Source organism: Buteo buteo, chromosome Z (assembly GCF_964188355.1).
Source record: "Buteo buteo chromosome Z, bButBut1.hap1.1, whole genome shotgun sequence".
Taxonomy (NCBI): Eukaryota; Metazoa; Chordata; class Aves; order Accipitriformes; family Accipitridae; genus Buteo; species Buteo buteo.
In genome coordinates, this window is record NC_134204.1 from 49,621,629 (window position 1) to 49,638,410 (window position 16,782).

Here is a 16,782-nt window from a genome sequence, read left to right on the forward strand (position 1 = left end):
GCGCGGAGGGCGTGGCAGCGCGGCACGCTATTGGCTGGCCCGGCAGCGCCAATTAGAGTTGAGCTGTTAGATTCAAACGGAGCAGGGGCGCGGAAGGAAGCGGGCGGTTAGTCTGCGCGGTTGCCCGTGGGAAGAGCTGGTCTGCTCCGCTCGTTGCCCCTGCCGCCGCCGCCTTCGCTGCCTCTCGCCATGGCCCAGAAGCAAATCTACTATTCCGACAAGTACTTTGACGAGCAGTACGAGTACCGGTACGAGGCTGCGGGAGGGCCGGCCGGAGGCATTAGGAAGGGCGGCTCCTGCCGGCCCTTTCGGAGGGGGGGCGGCTTGAGCAGGCGCCTCTCCCGGGGCTTGTGCGACGCCTTCGGGGAGTAAGCGCCGCCGCCGGCGGCGGCGGTGAGCGTGGCCCCGGCCTCCCTGGGGCCAGAGGGGCTCCCAGCCCGCGGGGAGGGGCCGCGCCGCGCCGTGCCGTGCCGCTTCGTGGTGGGTTTCTGCGTGGCTGTCCACCTTTCCACCAGCTGCGGGGGCGGGTGGGTGATGGGGGTTCTGCTCTCGGCTGGCCCTTCCCGGACGACCGTTCGGTGAGCCGGCAACGCAAGCCCCAGCCAGCGGGCGCCGAAGGAAGCAGCGGAGGCTGGGGCGGAGCGGCTGCGGCGGAGCTGGGTTTGGGCGGGGCTGGCGGCGGAGAGCGCTCGGCCCCTGCCGACGAGACGCGGGGGGCGGGCGGCCCCATCCGCCCTCCCCGGGCGAGGAGGGCTGGGGCCGGCTCGGGCCCTACCGCCGCCCTCCCTGGGATGCCCTCAGGAGCTGACACGGGGCACTCGAACCCCTTGCGTTCGGAATGCCCTAGGCAGCCGAGAGTAGGGCCTTGTACTGCCTCGGTCCGAGCTGTGAGTGTGGGCGAGGCGTGCATTTTGATTAACGCGTCAGCTCTGAAGGCGGTTCATAAGGTCAGGTCAAAAGAGTACTAACAAATGTATTTTGTCAAGCTTTCGAGACGGTGCTCTATCCGCTAGTTTTCAAAGCTGTGTTGTAGCACCAGTCGGTTCCGGAGTGCAACGGATACTGTTGAAGTTCAGTCCCCTAGCCTTACTTGGAAGCACCTACTACAAACCGGGATTTTTCTTCCTCTGTGCAGAGATCTGAGGGTCCCTCTTACCAGCTGACTCTTACGATCTCGAAAACAAGATTGAATGCATTGCTTTCTATTAAGTGGTAAAGGAGCTTGCAAATGTGGAGAGCAGGCTGTATGTTTCCCCTCAGCTGACAGATCAGGCTCTTAAGTGGTGTTAGTGTGCCATCTTTCTAAATCAGCACTCTCGTCTCTGTGGAAAATATACTGTTGGTTACCAAACGCAAAATACAGAGAGTGACTTTATCAATCATTCTAAAAGCCCAAAGTCCTTATTTTTCAAATAGCTGATATGATGGCCAATTGCTAGCAACACATACTTCTACAGAAGTAGCATGGTTAGAGTATGCAGGGGCATTAATATCCTCTAGGAAGTAGGTTGACTGTTTCAATATACAGTTGCATTACAGATGTAATGTTTAGTAGACAACGTGATTTTAAAACTGGGTTCTGGGACAGTTGCTTCATAACCCAATTTGTGTGGTGTTTGTCAGTCAGCACCCTAGGCTTCTTTATAGGGAATGCTGGTATTCATAACTGAACTTGCTTACTGTCTTTCAATGTAGGTCTGTGCAAGTTTTCTGGTGTACACAGGCATTGGTGTATGTAGTATCTTTTTAATAATTAAACTTCTACAGGCATGTGATGCTGCCAAGAGAACTTTCAAAACAAGTGCCAAAATCCCATCTAATGTCTGAAGAGGAGTGGAGACGACTTGGTGTTCAGCAAAGTCTTGGCTGGGTTCACTATATGATCCATGAGCCAGGTAAGCACATCTGAACAGAATTAGATGAACAAAAGAGTCTAAAATGTCAACTGTTTGGTGCTCAACTGAAGTGTGTAGTATGTAATTACTCCTGCTGTGGAATCCAGCTGGAATTCACTACTGAGTGTTTAGGCTCCTCTTTTTCTCCTTGCTGTTTTAGCCATTTGTCAGCAAAGACAACATTATGGCCTTTATTTTAAATGTTCACATCCTGCTCTCAGAACTGCAAAATGCTAGCCTTGCCCTTGGTGTGTGTGGTCTACCAGTAACTAGACAAAACATGCCAGATGGAAAACTGTTCCCTACCTCTGCCTCTAGAAATAGGCTTCTTGTGAGCTCTTGAATAATGTTAGTATCCCAGTGACTGAACCAAAATTTGTGTAGCAGCATATCTTTAAATCATAAAGCTGACACACCTACTTTCTGTACAAAAACTTAATAGATGCTCATGTAGACAAGGTCCTGTATTAATGCTCTGAAAAGTCTACAGTATAGTTTGAACTCTAGTTATACAGCCTACTAAAAGCAGCACTTAAAACCAGTCTTTCAATTAATGGGATGTGAAGTCCTAAAACTCTGCCAACTAGGATGTACTGAAAACAGCCATTCAAGATGACTTTTTTGTCAGGCTTGTCAGTAGTAACTGGTGATAGATGAATTGCAGCAGCGTGGAGTTCCAAGTTTCTGAAGAACGAGGTAAAGGAGTTGGTGTAACCTTCCAGTGTTTCCCTTACTTGGGCACCTGTAATAATTCAGGCTTTTGTGGAGGAGTTTACAATTAAGTCAGATCAATAATAATGTAAGCTGGCTATATTAACTGAAGTGCCTTTTGTTGATGCTTGACACTATGTACCTAACAAGCACAGCATCAGCAGTTTGTTAGTCTTAAGTTACAGTAACAAAGCTCATCAAATAGCCTAATGTGGAGAGACAGACTTAGTATCAGTACTAACTAAAAATACTGGTTTTTTCCAGCATTTCCTTCCTGCAAGTGTCTTAAGTTTATGATACTTCCAACCAGTATAAAACTTTCAAAAGCACCTGTTTGACTGTTGTAAAGTTACTGCAAAGTTGGTCTGTTAATACTACATATGGGGCCATATTAATCTGTTTATTATTTGACAGCAAGCTTCAACTATTGTTCAAGACTTAAATGGAAGAAATCTCTGTAATGACTTAGGGGACAGATTGACAGTGTGTTCAATTTTATTTCCACAGAACCACATATTCTTCTCTTCAGAAGACCTCTTCCAAAGGATGAACAGAAATGAACCATTGTCTATAAATCTTCTCTTAAATCTTCTGGAACTATGTATATGAGTGTATATAAGTTGGTAGTATTCAGTGAATACTTTAAAATGTACAAAACATGCACCCATACCTGTGCATGAGCTGTATTATTCACAGCAACAACGCTCAGTCAAATGCAATTCCAAGTAGGCTGCTATCTTGTTCTAAGAGTGATGAATATCTTCTTTACTGTTATTGTAAGTGCCTCTGGCTTTTAAGTTACTTTTTTAATTAAACTTTGTGTGGCATGTCCTGACTAGAGGATCACTTGTTACCTGTGTTCAGTAAATTTTGCACTCAGCTGTTCTGCTGAAGTGTAGCATGTTCAAATCCAGTGCCTCACTTGTTCAGTAGTAGGCATAAAGAAATAAACTGGGTTTGATGCTTTATAAAACCTAAGTGTCCAGAGTTCTAATTCACCTGACAAAACACGTCTAACATGCTAATCTTTTTCTGAAGTAGGTACTTTTAACTTGGGGAACCTCTTTTGTTTCTCTGCAAGAGTTGTGTTGTCCTACAGGCTGAAGTTCCTAACCCTGATTTGAATTGGGAGCTGCAGGCAACATGGAATGGAAGCTGGCAGTGGTAGGCAATACTCAGAGTAGCTTCTGCCATGCTCAAATTATGGGACTCTGTAGCTGTAGGTTATAATGGGATTAATTATTCTGCAACGGCTACTTGTCATCCTACTTCTCATGGGGTGTCCTGTCCGGTGATGGGATTCAAGGGAATGTCTTAATGCTGCATCAGGGGAAGTCCAGATTGGGTGTTAGGAAGAAGTTACTCACTGAGGGGGTGGTCAAGCACTGGAACAAGCTCCGTGGGGATGTGGTCATGGCCCCAAGCCTGTTGGTGTTGAAGTGTTTGGACAACACTCTTAAAGATATGGTTTAATTTTGAGGTTGCCCTGTGTGCAGTCAGAAGTTGGGACCTGATCCTTGAGGGTCCCTTCCAATGCAGGGTATTCAGTGATGACTTGGTATAAACCTGTCTGAAGGTATTAAGCAGTACTTAATATATGATGGAGATATTTTTATGATTCCTGTCTTGCTTCCTGTCTTTTCTGGGAAGCTAGCTTGTACTCTGTGTAGGCAGAAGTGTTGTCAAAGTAAGCTGAGTGCATTTCATCTGACAAAAGCAGCTGCTGATTGTAGGACAGTGTGAACTCAGTTTCCTCACCATATGGAAGATCAGGGCTAAAAGTGAAATTCTGCTCAGTCCTTTTTTTAGGAAGCCATGTGCCAGCAAAGGTAAGCTGCTGGATGGACTTGATCTGACAAGTAACAGATTGTATCAAAATGGTCACTGTGGCCTCTTGGGACACTATACTACCAGCCACGTGATCAGATTTTCTTTAAAAAGGTGCTTCAGTATATTTGGTGTTGGGGTAACTCTGTATAGTACCAGTGGTTGTGTCTGGTTCATTTCAAATGCAAGCTAGTGTTACAGCTTGTGTAGGACTTTGAAGACCAACAACAACAGGAAGGTTTGCATGTAGTTTAACTGACAAAGTACAGGCTCTCCCTGTGTAATGCGTGCTTGTGATTAAGGCCATTACGATGATGGACAGAGGTAAGTAACCCGCCACATCTGGTGAGAAAAATAACCCCTGTGGTCTTTCCTCTAAAGTTGCTAGAGATGTCTGTATCAGTGGTGGTCAAATGGTCTGTAACAGGCTCTCGGTGCTGACGTGCAAGACTTTATACGCCTACCCCTCAGCGTGGGGCTCTCCGGGCGTCAAGCAGATGCCTTCATTAGAAGAACCATCGCCAAAAATCTTGCTGAGCTGTGCTGAAGCCGTGCTTTTCCTCAGGGCTTCAGCACCAGCGTCCCGGGTGTTGTCTTTTGATGCCCCGCTGCCACTGGTGGTCCTTAAAAGGCTTTCTGCTGAGCTGTCGCCTGCAAGTGCCGACCTTTATGCTCTCCAGGCCCTTCTCCGGGGGGGGGGGGGGGCGGCCATCGGCCCTCGGGTGGGGCAAGGCCCCCGGCGCTGTCCGCACCTCTTCCCTCAGCTGCCGGGCCGGGGCCGCCTCCGCCGGCTCGGCTCCCCGCCTCCGCCGGCTCGGCTCCCCGCCTCCGCCGGCTCGGCTCCCCGCCTCCGCCGGCTCGGCTCCCCGCCTCCGCCGGCTCGGCTCCCCGCCTCCGGGCCGGGACGGCGCAGGACGCGCCCGCCCTTCTCCGCATCCAGCCGCCCCGCCCCCTTCCCTCGGCGGCGACGTCATCGCGGCGCGCCGCTGCGCCGAGCCCGAGGTGGCAGTGAAGCGGGGGGCGGCGGGGCGGGGGCGGCGGCCCGCCCGCGCCATGTCAGCGGAGGGGCGGCCGCGCTCGGGCCGAGGCGGCGAGGTAAGGGCGGCGGCAGCTCCGCGCAGTCCCCCGCTCCTCCCCTCCCGGCCCGCCGCCTAACGGCGATGCGGAGCCGTCTTCCCCCGCCCGGCGCGGGAGCGGCGGGCGGCCCGCCTCGGCCTGCAGCCACCCCGGGGCCTGCCCGCGCAGGGGCGGCTGCGCGGGGCCCCGCCGGGCCGAGCGCTCCGGCGGGACCTCCGGCGAGGCGAGGCGGGGCGGGTGAGGCGCCCCGCGCCTTGAGTCAGCCCTTGGGGCAGGGCAGGGGAGCGGAGCTCCTTCTGGGAGGGCAGGACCGGGGCGGGGGCAGCTCGGGTTGGTGCACGGCGAGGGGCTTCCCAGCACCCGGGGCGGGGGGGGGGGAGCGCCGTCATCGCTTCCAGGGAGCTCAAGCGTGAAAACCGCGTCCTGCTCGGAGCGGAGAGTCTGCTGCGAGGACCGCTGGGCGTCCCGGTCGCTTTAAAGATGGGTGCGCAAACTCTGACCGGTGACGGTGGCGTTGCGTTGCACAGGGACTCAACCTCCTGGTCAGGCCCGGGGGTCTTCAAAGTTAGCGATGAGCCTGCAGTCACGGTCGCCTCCTGTGGTACAGTGCGTGTTCAGTGAATGAGGTATTCCCAGTAGTTGTTCAACGATGCTTTGCCTTAATTATCTCCCAAGCTTATGCGTTTCTCATACATTAGCGTACTCAGCTGTGCCTGTTGCACGTTTTATTTGTCACTGTTACAGCGGATGTTCATTGTGTGTTTGGATCTGCGTGGTAAATTCAGAAACGGAAGAGTTTGCGGTTATTTGTAATTTACTTTAGGCTGCCAGAGCTCTTCAAATGATTATGATACAAGTGACTGCAGAGCTACTAGAGGATGCAGGGAGTCCAGTTTATATGCTCAAGCATTGAAATTACTGTTCAAATATTTTCAAAAGCCTTGTGTGTCACTCAGTTATTGAAATTTGCTTCGACAAGTGAAAAAATCCCAGTTTTCATGTAGTGTGTCAGTTACCCCCCAAAACAGAGTCAGCTATAGGATTGACTTGTGGCATGTATTAGGGTGAGTAAAGCTGTGTAACGCTCTAAAGGCAGTAAATACTTCAAGTCTTATTTCAGTGTCCTTCCATATGTACATATCCAGTTTAAGTGGATGGTAATTCAGAACAAATGGAAAATCCATCTTAATAGATCTGTGTTGCGCCAGAAATGAGAAGGCTATATAATTATTCGTTCAGACAGACTACCTTAAAATATAGACCTACACAAAGCCATTATTGTTACATGCTTCCAGAGTCTGATTTTATGGTAGTGCTAGCGTATGTTATGAGTTTTAGCTTATATTGTTCCAGTCTAAAGTAAGACTTTGTATATTAGCGTTTACTGCATCTTGTGTTAAGCAAGCCTCTGTCCTATCTGTAACTGACCTTTGTGAGTATTTAATGATAAGTGTGGTTATTAAGTAACTTTCCAGAGCATTTGCATTTCTGTTAGAATGCCTTGGTTTTATTTCTCCCTCTTTCCTCCATTGTCTTTTGGTGAGCTTTATTGTTTTGCATGTTTTGTTAGAAGAGACCAAACTAACACTTTGCTATGACAGTTAAACGCACAAGGATGAGTATTTTTCACTTGCAACATTAATCTCCAAATGCACGTAGCCAAAAAACGTTTTGTTTCTCAGGGCATCAAGTTGTCAGCAGAGGTCAAACCATTTGTTCCAAAACATGCAGCGGTAACCGTGGCATGGTCAGAACCCTCAGAAGCATGTGTCTTTCCTAGGTACTTAACTACATGCTACCCATTTGTTCAGGAACCATCTTTGGATAAGTATGTATATTTTCTGATTTTTTTTTTTGGAGGGGGGGTGTGGATTTTAACCTTCCAGTTTCGGACATTGAATACTCTTGTCAAGTCAAAGCTCTGATACATTAATATTCTAACTAGAAATGCTTGTGCATTGTCTTCATGATTTAGGTTTTTGCATTTATATTATTTGGGCATATATCTGGTACCTTTTCTCTTGCTCCCAATCGCCTGTATTGTTACAGAGCATTAAGGAGGATTTGTTGCCTGTAATGGCTTGTTTGTTGTCTGGAAGGAGCTAAATCCAGTCCTTTGGTGGAAGAATGGTTATGACAAGTTTGGGGTAAATATAGTCATATAAAAGGAACAGGAAGATCCTTCAAGAAGGTTTCTCATGCTGTAAAACATTTAAATAATGTATGGGGCTCTTCCTGGATCTCCTCTCCAGAACCCGTGCATCCCCAGAAAGGCAGTTTTAGTAAGAATGCTACAGGTTTCTAAAAGGTTTTTTCTAATAAGGCCTGAAAAAAAAAGGTATTCGTGATAGACTCATAAAAGTATTGTTAATCCCAGAGCAAGCTAGAAAAAAGCCTACATAGTAGGACAGGAAATAATCGAGTCTTGTGATGTTACATAGTTCTCTAGTTGCTTTCCAGCTTCTCAGAACTTGAAGCATTGGATGACTGCAATTACTGCAAAGTTATTGGTGCCTCCTAACAAGTTCAGTTAGAGCCTTAGCAAACACATTCATTGTAGGCCTTCATTTTATCCTACAGGAAATCTCAGTATTTTCAACCCATTTTGATTTGTAATAGAATTTAACATTGAGGTGAGTACAGCCTAATCTATGCATTAGAAAAAACACAGCATTAGCATTAAAAAAAAAAAAAAGGCAGACAGCAGCAATATTCTGATGAATGTTTTGCCTTGTTGGGACTAAGCCATACTTATTTTTTTTGACTCTTATTTGTTACTTTCCTTCTCTGAGCGTAAACTATGATTGTAAGAGTTCTTTTGACTACAGTCTATCAGAATTGCAACAGGCAGTAAGAAATGTGTTACCTGAAGTCTCTTGTTCTGATGGGAAAGTTTCTCTGTTTTTTATTATATAGCCAAGATTCAGACGTTGGCCACTTCATGGTGAACAGCTTTAAAAACTAAATGCAACTTAAGCTGAGAAATTTCTTTTCTCCCTAATCAAATTCGGATCGTGGCATATAGTTTCTGTACAAAGTGTGGGAGGAAGTTGGAAGGGAACTTTGAGTATACATTTGAAAGAAAAAGGCATGCCCCAGACATGTTGTGTTTTCATAAACTGTGATGGTTAAATGCAGGTCAGTTAATGATTATCTTATACTTCTGTGTTGTAGTTCGTACATGTCTTATACCCCATGAGATGCTGTACTTCTACTTTGTTATTATGGCATTTTAAGACAGGTTTTACTCTTTAATGTTTGTATTTTTGCAGTCAAGTATTTAATGCATATCATGTAGTTATACTGTGCTTTTCATTTGTTTCACAAGAAAAAGCCTACCGAAAATAAGTATGAAGAATCTTGATAACCTTAAACAGAAATGAGGACTGTAACTGCAAAGCAGACTAGCTTTGAAACTTTGAAACAGATAACATCTGTGTTTTAAAGTATTTGCTAAACTGCATGTTTTCCCAAAACAAAATTAATTATTTTTAAAGCAGTCTATAAGGGAGAGTAAATACTTAATTGAAGTAACATGGAACAGTTCTCTTTTGAAATAGAGCTTTCTTGTTAAACAAATTCTTCAGCCAGGGAATGATGTGTTTATCTAGGCAACAAGTATATGCTGAAGATTTGCCCTGGGATGACTTGTCATCTCTTTCTCAATGTCCATCACATAGTGTTCTGGGAGATCCTGCCTTCCGTGAATACTCCAGCTGCTCTTACTCACCTGATGTTGTTTCAAATGTGTATCCTGTAGCTGGCTCACAATATCATTCTAACAACTCAACACACTGTAATGGTTCAGGAATAGTCAGTGAATCTGCTGAGCAAACGTATCCAATCAGACAAGAGAGTAAGAATCTTTCAAAGGTGAGCAAATACATGGGTTTTTTAAAATTTTTTAATTAAAATTAAATTTTTCTTTTAAATCAATCTTTTATATGTTTGGTTCATTCTTAAAAGTGAATAATCACTCTCTGTTCTTGTAGTGATAATGAATGGCACTTAAAGAGCATGGTAGTAATGTGCCAAACTTCAGATTTCAAAAAAGTTCATGGAATTCTACAGTTCAAATATATACAATTTTTCAAGCAGCGTTTTTGGAACATGAGGGGAATTCAATTCTTTTTCCTCAGAAAGCAGCATCTGGGGGGGGGAGGGAAAGACCATTCATTTGTGAACTATGCTTTCCTTTGTTCACTATTTGGGCTTGGGGGGAGGTGGGAAGGGCTTTTTTTTGAGCCCCGTGGCAGCTTCCGTTAACCAGAGTTAAGAGAGACCTGGTGGCTGTCATCAGCTATGTGGCTGATAAGTGATGAGACCATATCTGTTGTTGAAGGGTTTGCAGGACCTGCCACAGGTAGAAAACAATCCATAAGAGAGTAGGAACTTGTATTGGTGTGGAGAGGGAAGAAAAGTTCATGTTAGATATGTTCTCTTTCAGTCAAAAGTAAGACAGAAGTTTGGTAAACAAAAAATAGACAAACTCCTCAAAATATAAAAATCAGGGGAAAAAAATCAAATGTATTATTAACTCATTTCCCTCTGTGGTTAGACATTGTGTCCCTTGTATTTGTAAGGCTGTTGTTGTTTCCAACAGGTTCAAGTAATCTGTTCTCCAGTCACATCCTTCTGGTGGACCTTACTCCCTAGGCAGAGACCTGGTAACTTCACTGTGGTCAAGCCTGTGTAGAGGAAGTTGTAAGATCAGGTCCTAAGCATGCCTTACTAGACATAAGATAACAAAGGCTAGAGACCTAAAATTAGTAGTTTTCTTGCTAAGAGAAAAATTAAACACTGAAGCTGTCTGGGGAGATTATTAGCTTAGTGTTAGCACAGGTGATGTAATACAAAGAAACATAGTTTAGCTTCCGGGAGGAGTTCTCTGGTCTTTGTAGGGGCTTGGCCTGAGCTGTGTACTGTTTGACAGTGTTTTTGTTGTTGTTCCCCATCATTTATTTTTTTGTGAGCTTGAAGAGAAATGATTGATCTTTGCAGCTTTGCATTCATTTGATCACATCTCCTAAAGCTTTAATAATTTAGCTTTGGATGTCAGGAAATGCCTTGGCCTCCCACCCAAGAAAATAATGTTGCTGCCAGATGTACTTTGAATTTAGTCCAGCATTCTGTAATCAGAAGGAGTTAAGCCACTCGTCTAGGTCAATACATTATACTTTGCATAGATGCAAGCCTAGTGCATGTTCCTTGCCTGCCGTACTGATACCTGAGCCCAGCTCTGCCAAGCTGTTTCTTGCAAGAATCACAAGGCTTTCAGGACTTGACAGTATAGGTGAATGTTTCCTTTATTGGGATCATATAGGTGTATTTTTTCTAATTACTTTCTGTCTGCTCGAAGTGTTTTGGATGTTGTGTTGCCTAGTTTTGCCCATAATACGTAGTTTAGACAAAATATTGGAATGCTTTTAAGATTTTAGCCCTATTCTAGAAGAAACTCAGTTTTAGAAGATAGGGCTGGATGATTTGAACTATTGGAAATGCTCTGATAATGAGATCTTAAAAGTACAGTTGTCTAGAAACCTGTGGAATATAATCCCTCTTGCTTGGGCTATAATATGTGCTAAACATGGCACAGTTAACAAGGTAGATAAAATTAAATAACAAATCTCTAACTGGCTGGTCCTGTTTTTATTGGTTATTTGTGGTTATGGTATACTAACTACTTATGTTGTATTAACTTGATAGTCAAGCTCCAGATGCAGAGGTACTTAACTGTAACTCAAGTTAAGGCAAACTTGATGACTTTACAAAGTTCAAGTAAAATCAACTAAATGTCACAAATACTTGCAGCAGAGGAGATCAAAAGAGGGTGAGAAAAAATTAGACAAGAAAAGGCATGATGGAGATGACTCTTCTGTCAGAATTGTGAACAGGACTTCGTTCCAGACCTCCGCATGCAGCAGAGATTCTGTGAAGCCAGGTACAAATGTGTCGTTTGGTTAGAAGCACATCGAATAGACATAAAATGGTTGACTGTGCTATATCCTTCAGTTTGTGACCATGTTTCTAAATATAGAATAATTAAGGAACAGGATTTCTTTCCTGTGTGACTTTTTGACGAGGCGTGGTGACTTAGGTCTTTTTGCTGATTGAACAAATTCTTGTAAACTGATATGAAAAATTTCCTAAACAAGCATCTGAATTTAAGGTTGCTTGTTGAGTCAGTGTTGTGTGTGCACATTGGTTATAATTGGTAGGTTGTTTTTTTAATATAAGCTATGTGTAGCAATAGCTCTTGTGATGATTACTGTAGTTATGTCAACAGGTAAAACATAACTAGAAATGATCACAAGCAAGTTTAATTATGTAGACTTTACATGCTTTATTCAGACAGGTTCAATAAAACTACAAACAAGAAGTCAACTCAAACTCCAAAACCAGAGTCTCTTCCTGTACCCACATTTGAAGCTACCATTCTGGATTTCCACAAGTCACAGAGTTTGGGAAGCAGTGAGATATTGAATGTACAGCATAAAAGTGGACCAGTGTGTGCAGCGGAAAGTAACATTGCGTGCCTTAGTCAACCACAGATGTCTCTTTTGTTGAATACGGAGGTTAGCTGATGCTTTCATGTTGCATATTTTTCGTAAAAATAAAACTTGTCTAAAGTTCAGGCATTTCTGAATGCAAGTATTTTTCATTCAGTATGGTAGTTTAAGACCTGTTTAAGTACCTTGCAAGCAAGGAGTTTTGGAGGTAGAGGTTTTATGGTTCTTTTAGATGGTGGTGTCAGTGGTTGAGATCTACTCTTTTAGCCTTTCTCACTATTCTTTCCTTGTCTCTGCTGCCAGTAGATAGGGGAAAGCTAAGTATAGTTAGAATTTAGATTGGTACTGCTATGGTCTAGACTTCTAGCTTGCCTATACGGAGCACATATGTTCCTGAGGTTTCTTAATAGCTTCTTGTTTTCTTTCTTGCCTGGAAATAATAGGTAGGCAGTCACTTATCCAATAGTTTTAACAGACTAAAAAAAAAAATTTGGAGTATTGTACTTAATTGCTTTGTGCTGAAGAATAAAAATGAGAAGCTGATTTCCAGAAGGAGGAAAAAATATTGTTAAGGCGTAAGCATTTAACTTTATTCTTCTTGATTTTCTTGGTTCCCTATTTGTTAGTAAGTACAATACTGACACATTCAGCAGTATGTTACGTATAATGAATCACAGTTTTCAACAGTGATTAAAGTTTAATGTTTTTGAAGGATCCAAACAGCATAATATTTCCATTGCCTCTGAGTGGAAAACTGCCTGTGATGGAAAAAAGACCTTTCTGCTGTCATCTGAATTTCCTTTTTCATTGCTAGTTTGAGGTTGATGATGGACTTTGTTCTTAATGTGCTTGGAACATTAACACTTTTTCTTGTTAGTTCTTAGAATCATTGTTTGGATGCTTTTCTAAAATGTAAGAAGGCATCATCTTGCTTGTACAGCAGTGCAGGGGCATCTGCTTATATTTTGTAATGCTATAGAGTTGAAATGGTGGTTCCACTAAGAAAAGCAACAAAATTCCCTACATTTTTATCTGTGCATGGGTTGAGGATTTTTTAAGTTATGGGGTTTTTTATGTTTAGCTTTGTTTAGGTCAGTGATTTTAATCCTACTTTTGTGATACCTGACTGTCTATTTTACAGGAAGATACTTCTGCAGAAAGCAAAGCTTCATCAAAAACTTTAGATGAAACGGTAGCCACCTTAATTCCCTCTTCATTTGATGGTAGAGGTAAGTGCTCCAGACAAATTATTTGCCTGTATTTCAACTGCTTGCATCTCATCACTTTGGAAAACTAAGGTGTTCTGAGAAGCTGTTGATGTGTAAAGTAAGAAAGGAATTAAACAGCAAGCTCATTACAAAAGGAAAAAAACAAACGAATAAAGCTGTATCAGTTTCTTCCAAATGAGATGACCACTTTTAGCTCATTCTTTCTTATAGATTTCATCAGCAGATAAAAACTGGGATTATCTTCCTTCTCTGTTTCATTCATGCTCAAGGGCAAATGTTGCTGTAGTTGCCTACCAGGTTGTTTAAGAGGAGAGAAAGTAATGCATATTGATAATTGGAAGTCTGTTGAGTTGTTTTCAGATTTTTTTCAAGAATAAATGAGAGGTAGAGACTTGATCCATCTTGATAAGCAGATTTGTTTTAAATAGCTGGCAGTCTCAAGTCTAGTATGTACCTAAAAATTACTCTGTGGCATATGTTATTTCTGTCAAGTCTGTTAAGGAAGGAGAGCTATGGAGAACTGTGGTGCTGAAATATCCCCTTTTTTTTGTTTACCTGTTGTCTGGGTGTGGGGATGCAGAACTTCTTTTTCTTTTTCTTTTTCTTTTTCTTTTTCTTTTTCTTTTTCTTTTTCTTTTTCTTTTTCCACAAACTATCAAGTGGCTTGTTTCAAGTGAGTACTTAAATTTAATTGAAATACTTAAATCCAGAACTGAAAAAAGGTTCTGTTCAGCAGGACTTTGTCTTGGAGGCATCACATGCATTATGCATTGAATTGTCTTTAGTGTCTGTCATGGTTTAACCCCAGCCAGCAACTAAGCACCATGCAGCCGCTCGCTCACTTCCCCCCACAACCCAGTGGGATGGGGGAGAGAATCAGGGCAAAAAAAAAGTAAAACTCATGGGTTGTGATAAGAACAGTTCAATAGGACAGAAAGGACGAAAATAATAATGATAATAATAACAATAATAAAATGACAATAGTAAAAGAATTGGCATATACAAAAAAAGTGATGCACAATGCAATTGCTCACCACTTGCTGACCAACGCCCAGTTAGTTCCGAAGCAGTGATCTACCCTTCCCCAGCCAGCTCCCCCCACTTCATATACTGGGCATGACGTCACATGGTATGGAATACCCCTTTGGCCAGTTTGGGTCGGCAGCCTTGGCTGTGTCCCCTCCCAACTTCTTGTGCCCCTCCAGCCTTCTTGCTGGCTGGGCATGAGAAGCTGAAAAATCCTTGGCTTGGTATAAACGCTACTTAGCAACAACTAAAAACATCAGTGTGCTAGCAACCTTATTCTCATACTAAATCCAAGACTTAACACTATACCAGCTACTAGAAAGAAAATTAACTCTATCCCAGCCAAAACCAGGACAGTGCCTCTCACTGGATTTCTGTGTATACACAGACACACACCAGTCTGGACAGTTCAGTCCTTACCTTTCCACTAATTTTATTAAGGATTCAGAAAGGACAGGTTAACCTGCTGAAGTGCGTTGAGGGGCCCTCCAAAGATAAAGTGATTCCAGAAGCTTTAAAGTCATCTGATAATGTTTTCTCCTTAAACACTGTCCTTGGTTCCTATCCGCCAGAATAAAGTGGCAGTTTGTGGTGGGTTGATCTTGGCTGGTGGGCAGACTCCTACCTAGCTGCTTTCTCTCTCTCCCTCCTCAGCAGGATAGGGGAGAAAACAAGATTTAAAAGCTTGTGGGTCAGGATAAGGACAGGGAGATTACTCACCAGTTGACCATCACAGGCAAAGCAGACTTGACTTGGCATAGATTAATTTGTTGCCAATTAAAAATAGGGTAGGATGGTGAGAAACAAAAACAGAACTAAAAACACTTTCCTGCAAGCCTCTCTTCTTCCCAGGGTCATCTTTACTCCTTCATTCCCGACTCTTCTACCTCTTCCTGCCCCAAGCGGCACAGGGGGATGGGGGCTGTGGTCAGTTCATAACAGCTCCTCTCTGCTGCTCCTTCTTTTGCAGGGCTGCAGGGGGACAGCCTGCTCCTCCACCATGGTCTTCTCCAGGGGCTGCAGGGAAGTCTCTGCTGCTGTGCCCAGAGCACTTCTTCCCTCTCCTTCTTCACTGACCTTGGTGTCTGCAGGGTTGTTCCTCTGACATTTTTTCTTACCCTTCCCTCTCAACTCCTGCACAGTGTTTTTTACCCTTTCTTAAATATGTTATCACATAGATGCCACCAGCATCGCTGATGGGCTCAGCTGTGTCTGGCAGTGGATCTGTTTTGGAGCTGGCTGGGGCTGGCAGTGTCCATCTTCTCACTGAGGCCACCAAAGCAGCCTCCCCCCACTACCAATACCTTGCCATGTAAACCCATAATGCTATTTAGTTGTTCAATGAAAGTTTTTCTCATTCTTAAAGAAAAATTTAGATTTTGTTCTGTATTTGCTGTGTGTTAAGAATACTTATAAAATTAATTGTGAGTTCTTTCAAAACATTGATACTTCTGAGTGGTAGCAGGTGAAATTCCTGTACACTGAGAAACATTAGGAAGTCTTTCAGCTGGTACATATGTCTATAAAACTGGAAGGTTTTTAGGAAGTAGAAAATACTGTTGTGGCCTTGTATGTGAAAACTGTATGACTGAGATAAATATTTAAGGAATTTTGCAAATAAGTATAGCAGAAGTTCATTATTTTAAAGAAAAGTAGCTTAGAAAATTAGCATGGAATTATTAGTATGTAGATAGATGTCACAATATAGATTTCTAATTATAATTTAATTGGGCTAAATGCATGTATATAGTGCTGGACAATATATAGAATAGTTAAAATTCTAGAAAGCTTTCTGGAGAAATTAATTGTATGAGTGTCTTATTTCAGTCCTTCCTCTGAAGGAATATGGTGCTACTCTATTTGCTAGTTGTTGATTAATTCATTACAGATCCTTTTTCTTTTGAATACTTGAGAAATATTTTTGATACATCTTCGTATATCACTTTTTTCCCAGTGGCATTTCCTGAAACACCTGCAGATGTTTCTGCTCAGCCACATGTGTCTTGGGCTATGGTACTTTCACAGCCCCCAAAGAAAGTTGTGTCATCACCAGCATCTGAAGGTCTTTCCAGAGGCAAAGGGAAGCAGGATAGTGGAGCAAAGGTACTTGAGAATTGTCTGCTCTAAACTAATTTCTGTCACTGTGTGATTGTGTCTCTTGATGTGAGACATTGTCATTTTTTTCCTAGGCTCTGCACAGTGTCCACTTCTAATGTAGCTTGTAAGAAGTAATAAAAAGTTACCTTGTCCTTATTAGAATTTTTCTTCTCTTGTAGTGGAAAAGAATAACAAGATGTCAAAAAGACAGTGCTACTCCAGCAACACAAACTTCCAACTTTTAGGCTGGACTTTTTTCAAATTCCTGACCCTCAGAATGAGACATGAAACATGGAACTGTTGCCTTATTTGGGTGGATATTTCCTATTGAAATCTCAGTGGTCCCGATACATTCTGATAACCATGCAATGTGGTTCAAATGAAGAGTTTTTGCAGGAGCTCTGAATTTCT

The 16,782-nt window shown here is 43.2% G+C and overlaps 2 protein-coding genes across 16 annotated transcripts in view; both read left to right on the plus strand.

The window, feature by feature from the left end:
- Positions 1–74: 74 nt before the first annotated feature.
- CKS2 (CDC28 protein kinase regulatory subunit 2) lies at positions 75–3,541 on the plus strand. Its single transcript, XM_075019808.1, has 3 exons — positions 75–248; positions 1,768–1,895; positions 3,114–3,541. The coding sequence occupies exons 1-3, from the start codon at positions 190–192 to the stop codon at positions 3,164–3,166; spliced, it is 240 nt and encodes a 79-aa protein (XP_074875909.1). The 5' UTR covers positions 75–189; the 3' UTR covers positions 3,167–3,541.
- A 1,858-nt stretch (positions 3,542–5,399) lies between these two features.
- SECISBP2 (SECIS binding protein 2) overlaps positions 5,400–16,782 on the plus strand; it is a 42,216-nt gene continuing 30,833 nt past the window's right edge. For 7 of the 15 annotated variants that reach the window (XM_075019921.1, XM_075019923.1, XM_075019926.1 and 4 more), the window contains exons 1-7: positions 5,440–5,528; positions 7,193–7,338; positions 9,191–9,383; positions 11,322–11,451; positions 11,862–12,085; positions 13,161–13,248; positions 16,229–16,377. In XM_075019921.1, the coding sequence (XP_074876022.1) occupies positions 5,487–5,528; positions 7,193–7,338; positions 9,191–9,383; positions 11,322–11,451; positions 11,862–12,085; positions 13,161–13,248; positions 16,229–16,377 (972 nt within the window). In that variant the 5' untranslated portion in view covers positions 5,440–5,486. Of the gene's footprint in view, positions 5,529–7,192; positions 7,339–8,187; positions 8,649–9,190; positions 9,384–11,321; positions 11,452–11,861; positions 12,086–13,160; positions 13,249–16,228; positions 16,378–16,782 lie in introns of those variants that run through there. The other 8 variants (XM_075019929.1, XM_075019928.1, XM_075019930.1 and 5 more) reach the window with 8 other exon arrangements.